This window comes from Diachasma alloeum, unplaced genomic scaffold (assembly GCF_001412515.2).
Source record: "Diachasma alloeum isolate Michigan unplaced genomic scaffold, Dall2.0 Dall_scaffold_00208, whole genome shotgun sequence".
NCBI lineage: Eukaryota > Metazoa > Arthropoda > Insecta > Hymenoptera > Braconidae > Diachasma > Diachasma alloeum.
In genome coordinates, this window is record NW_021680373.1 from 1,657,065 (window position 1) to 1,665,673 (window position 8,609).

The window sequence follows — 8,609 nt, forward strand, 5'->3', positions numbered from 1 at the left end:
GGGGGGGGGGGGGATGTGTGTTGTTGGAAAATTATTTATAAAATTTTAGTGGCAATCTTAGAATTTTTTAGTAATGAATTAATGAATTTTTTAATTCTTAAAGATTTATGGAGGTTCATTATGAGATTTTTATGGATGATGTTACTGATACATCTGTTGATTTTTGGTGTGCAATTTTCAGGTCGATATGGCAATGAAAATTTATTTTTGAATGATTTTATTCTGAAGAGAATTGAAATGCAGAATATTGAAAATTTAAATGCAGCTGTTCGGTACTTGAATTTTTGATTCATTCTATTCATTTTAGCATGGAACTGAAAGTGAAGTATATAGAAAATACAAGTAGTATTTTTTTTGTTTATTCGGGGAGGGCCTGAAGGAAGTGCACTGTTGGAAAATTATTTATAAAAAGTTTGTGGCATTCTTAGAATTTTTTAATAATGAATTACTGAATTTTTGAACTCATGAAAATTCATGGATGTTTATTATGAAATTTTTAGTAGAAATGTGGGCATTTTTTGACAAATTATTCATATGAGATTTTTGTAGATGATTTTGCAGATGAATCAGTTATTTTCTGAAATGTTTAAGGGAGTTGCCATTTTCAGGCCGATATGGAAATGGAAATTTATCCATGAATGATTTTACTTTCAATGGAATTCAAATTCAGGACATTGAAAATTTAAATGTAGCTATTGGGCACTTAAATTAAAAAGAAAATCTAACGGAGGGAGTGAAATTAATTATTTTCGAATTGAATATCTCCAAAGTGGAATAGTGAAACTCAAATTTTCTCTCATTTTCAAGATATTCAAGTTGTGAACTAAAAGAAGATCAATTTGAATCATCATTTTTTTTCTAATTTTGACTTTTGATAATTACAGAATATTTTTAAAATGAGTGCGCACTAGTAAATTTCATGATTTGTAATTTTTCAAATTCCAGCAATTTAATTCCACATTTAACGACAGACGTAAAATTAATCGATTTCGATTATTTTCGTCATCCAATTGTAGTCAAACTGAAAAGTTCTTTCCACCCTAAAATATTTTTCCAACTTTCAAAATTTCCTGAATTCATTGAAGGAATACCTAGAAGACATTGAAAATAGCAGGCTCATTGTATCCCTCCCGCCCTCCAAAAATCAAACAAGACTTTCCCCAACTGCTGAATCCCAGAAATGACTACATTCATCATCAAACGTCGAGTCGCCTTATGCAGCTGATAAACCTCCCCGCAAAAAAGTCTTCTGACCTTTCACCCTCCCCCGCGATAACCCGCTAGCCCCATATTAACCACAGCAATTCACCAACCAACTCCCCACATCCCTCCCCCTTCAGCGCCAACTGACCCACTCACTCCTGTTCCAGACACATCAGAAAGCGCCGAGGACATAATCCGCAACCGTTTCGTCCAGATGCGCCTGGAGATCGAGGCCTTCAGCTCGATAAAATACGTTGGGATCCAGACGAACACCCCGCCAACAGACTTCTCCCCTCTGCGCCACGCAGTCAAAAGCGAACTGGACAACACGACCGTCAGATCCGCTCGAAAGCCCCATCTGGTCTACGGGACGCTGAAGCTCCTGAACGACAAATTCTCTGGGGAAATCGAGAATCCCTCCACCATTCTGTTCCCCGATCAGTACTTCACCTGTCCCGTCAAGTGCCTCAGCTGCGACTGCAGATGCAGAAACAGCATGGGCCACCTCAAGGAGGGAAAGCCCCACCTGAGCAACACTAGGTGTCGGTACCAGCACCAGTACGAGAACCTCGTCTACATCTGCAAGAAGTGTCACGCGAATGGCAACGAAGTGATCGTAACAAGCAGAACGAAAACAACGAATGAGAACGGATGGTACGGCCTCGCCAAGTACGCGTGGTCTGGCTACGTGATCGAGTGCCCAAAGTGCGGGGAAATTTACCGAAGCAGACAGTACTGGTACGGCAACAAAAATCCTGAAGAAGCTGCTGTGAGAACGGAGATAACTCACGTGTGGAACGTCACAAGTGTCGCCAATCTCAATCAGAATGCAGCGCAAAAAGTGATTGACGGGGTCTCCTACATCACCGAAGCTGTCGCCAATGCCTCACTTCAACCCACCAAAGCCATCACTGCGTGGGTGGCCGATCAGGTCGCCCCGAGCTACTGGAGACCCAACAATGAGATCAAACACTGCCACAAGTGCAGGGTGGTGTTCTCCCCCTGCGATACCAAGCATCACTGTCGAGCCTGCGGCGAGGGCTTCTGCGCTCAGTGCTCCAGCAGGGTCAAGGCTGTTCCTGCCAGGCACTGGTTCACCCCGGTTAGGGTGTGCGACGAGTGCTATGAGAAGGATGATAATTCTAATGAGGGAGAGGAGCTGGGGGTCAATGAGGATGTCAGTGTCAGGAAGGTCTCCGAGCATGTCGTCTCCACGCTCAGTGCTGTGGGAACTGTCTTAACTTATTCGAAGTGTAAGAGGGTATTTTTGGGTGTTTTGGTTTTGCGATTTCCTGGGAATTTTTCAAAAATCACGTTCTGTTGATTTTTTATTTTTTTTTCATTTAGGTGAAATTCACCATTTCCGTTGAGTTTCGAGTAATTTGATTTGAAAATCAATGGAAATTGTGAAATTGAAAATTAAAAAAATTAAAAATCATATGGTTCATTGATTTTATTATAATTTGATTTTTAAAATATTGGAGATTTGGAGACAATTGTTGAGAATTTTTGAAAATTGATTTTTTGTGTGTTTTTTTCCAATTCAAGTGAAATCCACTGTTTTCATAGATATTCTCGTAATTTGATTAGAAAATCAATGGAAATGGTAGAATTGAGAATGAAAAAAAATGAAAAAATCATGGAGTTCATTAACTTGATCATAAGTTGATAAACAAAAACATTGAAAATTGGGAACTTTGATTCAATAATGCAGGCAAAATTCGAAAAAATAAGTAAATTTAATTTAATGCATTCATGAATTCTAAACTGATTAAAAATGTCGCTCATTTAGGTATGGAATATTCATATTCAATTGTAATTCCGCCAAAATTGTGAAACTTCTATTTTGTTTCTACTAAAACGTAGTTAAATTTACCTAAACGTAGTTAATTCTACCTAGAAGTCGAAATTTTATAAGTCTATTCCCTAAAACCCGTATTCAGTGGCACCTTTTTGAAAATTATCACCAGATTCTCCATGGAATTGCTATTTGTCTAACGGTTTAGGTCTATCCAAAAATATCAGAAGCTGTTTTGTGAAGAATTCCATTAACTTCAAAGGAAGACTTAAACATATCTTAATAAATCTAATACCTTGGGAGATTAAAAAATTGAAAAAAAAATTCTAGTCTACCAATGTTGAATAGATAAAAGTCAAAATATCTTTGAAACTACTAGGCTCACAAGAAAACTTCGAATACCTTTTTCCACCCACAGAATTCCCCCCAAAAAATCCTTTCAAATTAAAAAAAAAGTGTGAATATCTTAAAATCTATCAAATTTACAAAAAATATAAGAAAACTTTCTTTTATAACTCATGAAATTCCCATATGAAAATTCTTTTGACATTACTGAAAAAATAAACACTCCCTCGGATGAATTAATATGAATACTCATTCAAATAAGTAACACAAATAATGAATTATTTATAATAATGAATTAAATAATGAAATTCGTTTCAGCCCTAATTAAAGACACCGTCAGGCCAAACTACTGGGTACCAGACTCCGAACTAACGAATTGTTGTGTCTGTGAGAATCAATTCTCCGACGTGCTACCCCTCCACCACTGCAGAGACTGTGGACGTGGTGTCTGTCAGGATTGCTCCCAACACCGTAAACCAGTGCCACGTCGAGGATGGGACAATCCAGTTCGCGTTTGCGACGCGTGCATTAAAATTGACTGAAGTGATTGAAATTGGCATCTCCCACAGCCACTCTCCCTAGATTTTAGTCGGTTATCGATACAGAGATATATCCGTAGGACATAAGCACTGTAAATTGTCTTGTGTACAGAGGTTCAACATTTAACGATCAATTCATCCTAAATTCCCACCACTGACTGATGAAGGACGAATTGGGCATTGAGGGGCAGTGCCATATCGTCATTTATTTTTATACCCCAGTAGATTAAATACTTCTATCACAAGTTAATGCAATTGATACGAATGAAGTACTAAAATGAGATGAATTAATGTTTCATCCCAATAAGTTTTTGGGCAAGAGATCCTATTAACATTGTTTTTCTCTTTTTAATTCTGAGATAATCATCAGGAGTTGAAATATTCATTTTGTTTTACACCTCCGTTGAGGCGTTGAAACCCAGAAATAAATTGAATTTATACAAGAGAGATGAAGGCGAATGAACCACCAATTTACAATGAATCGTAAACCGCAATTAGACTAATTAACAGTAATACGAAATAACGGGCTGTGAATGGATAATCGAACGCGCATTTTTGTTACGAGAAGATAATGAAGACGAAATAAGAAACAACTGTCAGCATTCCTATGTACGAATTTGTGTTTTGTTCCTTTCTAATGGTTTATCAATAAATTCGAAATTTAAACAACTTCTTCGTATATTTTATTGCCCTGTAACAGTCTGAGGATTTAAAAAATTGAAATAATCCCTTCCACTTAACAATTTCCAAATGATTAAAGTTAGTTTGGATCTAACATTTTTGAATTCGCTGACCTCGATGTTGTATAGCTACATTTTATTAATTTTCTTTCTACAACATTTACTGAGTAAATGAATGAATAAATAATTAAAATGAAACATTATAATGAGATCTCCAACGAAATTTTTGTCAGATTTCATTTTGCTATATAAAAAAATTCTGATGAAAATATGTTTATCGCCCCGAGTCTCAAAAATAATCATCAAAAACTAAATATAAGGAACAAACATAAGGTTTTGCATTTCTTTTCTTCCAAGATGAATAAAATTTGAAAAATAGAGTAGTTTAAAAAATAGGCTCTTAAAGAAATCCAAAAAACCCCTTGAATTGTCCCCTACCTCCTACACTCCCAACTCCCCACGCCATCAAATCCCCTCAACAAAAAAAAAAGTAAACCCCCAATCACCTCCGAATCACGGCAATGACATTGCGATTTTGATGAAAACCCCAGTGGCCTCGATTCCCCCGTCGTCCAATTCAAATAATTCCCCGCGTCGTGCCCGACTATCCAAACTCTCCCACTGGCTCCCCCCCATTACCTCTGCAACTCCAACGGCCCATCACCAGCGCAACACCCCCTCCCCTCAAATCACCGGACCAATCGCAATCCCAAACGTTGGGGGTGGGCCCAGATCTCATAAACATCTAATGAACAGAAAAAAGAAGATGCACAGATAATAACGAAGAATCTGGCATTCGATCTCTGCAATAAACACAGTATACACCGCACAGGGGAAACTCAATCACCCGAACTGAGACAACCGCCTTGTAAAAACAGACTGAAAAACCTTCCGCGCAAATTAAAAAAAAAAAAAATAGGGTGGTTATTGAAATGTAGTTCAGGTGATTAAACTTCTCCAATAACCAGGTGACTAACGAAGGCTTAAAACCCCCTCAACCCGCGAAATAAACCCGAAATGATGTCCAAATTACCGCAATGACATTGCGTGTTCGCCTAAACTCCCAGTGTCCTCGATTCCCGAATCATCCAGTTCAAATAATTCCGCGCGTCGCGCCTTGACAATGAAAGCTCTCCCACTGGCTGTCCCCCGTCATCTTCTCAAATCCAATTACCAATCACTACCCCAGCACCCCCACCTCTCGAATCCCCGGACCAACCACAATCCCAAGCCGTGTTATTTCCTGACGACAACATACGAAAGCTCATAATAACATTCCCATCGAAATTTTCTTTGGATCTCATTTCACTGTATAAAAAATCCTCATAAAAATATATTTATTTCTCTTTTTTTTTTAATGATATATTTATTTCTCTTGGACTCAAAAATAATCATCGATAATAACAATAACGAACAAACTCAAGAGATTAATGAATTGGTCCATTCACCAAAAAAATCCATCAACCCTCTTAAATTACCCCACTCTTCCCAAGCGAAAAACAATTAATTCCCCAATTCACATTGAACTCCCCAGATATTTTTTTCAATAATTTGTTTTGCTCCTTCTGGTGAGAACCTGGTGGAACCATTTAGTTGCTGTTAACGAAGTTTCTTAACTATTACCACGATTCATTAACTAATGAAAACAAAAATTATTGGACGAATAATATTCTTGGAACCTTCACCAATCCAATCCCTTTTCCTGTCTCTTCATAATGCCCATTTTCTACGACAAAATCGTAATTGAAAAGCTCCTCCGATACTCAGGTGCCTAACGCAGGGTTAACCCTAGTTGGTCACCATATGAAAACTTGCGACTTGGTCACCTCCGCAGGGAATCGCCGCCGTGTTATTTAGGCCCGAGCGTTGCCGAATTCACTCTATACTGCCCGGGCGCGTTTAGCGAGACTTCGGCAACGTCGCACAACGGGCAATTTCATTTAACATGGGAAAAAATTGCCCGTCTGTTAGAAATAATGTTTTTTCTTCAGGAATTGTGGATATAAATAATTTTAAAAAATATAATTTTCTAGGCACTTGAATTGACGCATTCCAATTTTTGAGGATTTTTACGTTCAGCCAATGCTAAGAAAAAAAATCGGCCTTCTGCGGCGTTTCCTCATATGGCGACCAAACTAGGGTTAAAATCCCGCAACCCGCAATCCTGTCCAAATTACCGCAATGACATTGCGTTTTCCCCTAAACCTTAGTGCCCTCGATTCCCGAATCCCCCAATTCAAATAATTCCCCGCGTCGCGCGACGCCTATGCAAGCTCTCCCACTGGCTCTTCCCCATCACCACCCCCCCTCGGCCATCCAATCAGCACCGCAGCACCCCCACCCCTAAAATCCCCGAACCAACCACAAGCCCAAACCGTGTTATACGCTGACGTCACAACATGGCGTCCCGATCAGCTGGGTGTTGTGTAGAGTGTGCTTGCAATGCTCTCCGTGAAAATCGCTAAGGACATCGTCTGTCTCGCCCGTTAACACGTAAGTGGCATAGTTGATCGTGCATTAGTGATACGTAATAATGTACCATCCCCCCAATATGTGTCAAGTGTTGAAAAAACCAGCGCAAACATGGCTAAACCATCAACAATTTGTTTTAAATTCCGATACTCCAAACGTGTGAATAAAACGCGATTCCCTGTGGCCCAGTTGAAAAATTCTCACCCCTCATAAACGTCTAATTACCCCCGACGACTCCCCCGCCCCCGTGTCCCCCAATTACCGAGCAACAAATCGTGGTAATAATGGTGATTGAATCCGGGTCGACATGTAAATAAGTGGGACAATACGAATTCCCGAAAATATGGTTATCCCTATTGATACAGTAACCTCGTGATCCCCGTCCCCCAGCTCCCCTTTTTCCGAGGATTAAATCATCCTCCTGATGATCCCCCAATCATCCCAACGTCGGCCTGACCCACGTCGAAAGCGTCTTTAAAAAAAAAGCCCGTGTGCAAGTGGATGCCGTGGCCATTTTCATGCTTACTCGAGTTTCGTAATCATTATCAACTCCATATTTGAATTCAACAAGTAACCCGACTTACTCCTGTGTCCTCCCGATGATTTATCACTTTTCGAAATCATCATCGATTTTTATCCAGCCATTTCCCCGGGGATCGCTCCGTTATCTTCGATAAGACCGTCAATTTCGAGGAATGAAAACAAATGGTATTGCTCCAGAATGTTTAACATTCCTCACTCCCTCGGCTAATTATAATTAGAAATCCTCGAAACTCGGGTTGATCCTCGAATAATCAGCGTCATTCGATCCCCCAAAACCCCCGAAAAACGTGAGAAAATCATTCAAAATTTAAAGAGCGCAGTCGTATGCACATTTTCGTGTTTTATCCGGAGTGTGTGGACGCTGAAAAATTCCTACGCCATCTTTCGTCGTCCGTAAGACGTACATTAATCGGTGCAACGTGGTTATACTCGATCGAGTGCAACAATGGCTGGGGGTGTCATCAAAAAAAGCCCCCGAATCCCGAGAAAAAAACATTCGAAACAGCATCGAATGTCCCATAAATTCCATAAATTCCGCAGATTAACCATCGACACAATTAAATGAGTGCATCGTAGCCATTTTGTATCCGTCGAGAGGATAAACAAATGACGCAATTGGTGCACCGGGTACGAGACTGCAATAATCAGGTGTTATTTGAATCGAAAATGCGCATTCATTTCAATTTGATCGCGAAATGCACTCGATTCTCTTTCGAACTTTGGATTATCCTTTTCCGAGATTCTCGTCGGCTTTTGTTGAGGCATGATAATTCATATTCACAGTCGTCTCTCGCACACACATCCCGCGATACAGGGGGGGGGGGAAGTGTGTTGCTAAGGCACCTCGTGAGCCGGTTGGTGGTGCAGTTGCTTGGCAACAGCATCTCTCCATGGCCGCGAATACGATTTCTCGGAGCGTGAGCGACGCTAGCGTTGACGCCTCCCCATGCATCGTTTAACAAATTAGAGAAAATGTTGATAGAGGTGATGAGGAGTACCTCAAACTGTCATTTCCGCAATGAAAAGATT

At 39.9% G+C, this 8,609-nt stretch overlaps 2 protein-coding genes across 2 annotated transcripts in view; both read left to right on the plus strand.

Moving 5' to 3' along the window:
• LOC107036280 (zinc finger FYVE domain-containing protein 1) overlaps nt 1–4,554 on the plus strand; it is a 6,353-nt gene extending 1,799 nt beyond the window's left edge. The window contains exons 2-3 of the mRNA XM_015254102.2: nt 1,371–2,456; nt 3,665–4,554. Coding sequence (XP_015109588.1) covers nt 1,371–2,456; nt 3,665–3,888 — 1,310 coding nt within the window. The 3' untranslated portion in view covers nt 3,889–4,554. The remainder of the gene's footprint in view (nt 1–1,370; nt 2,457–3,664) is intronic.
• Nucleotides 4,555–6,990: 2,436 nt separating this feature from the next.
• Nucleotides 6,991–8,609, plus strand: part of LOC107036281 (forkhead box protein N3) — an 11,395-nt gene continuing 9,776 nt past the window's right edge. The window contains exon 1 of the mRNA XM_015254103.1: nt 6,991–7,058. The gene's annotated coding sequence lies outside the window, so the exon portion shown is untranslated. The remainder of the gene's footprint in view (nt 7,059–8,609) is intronic.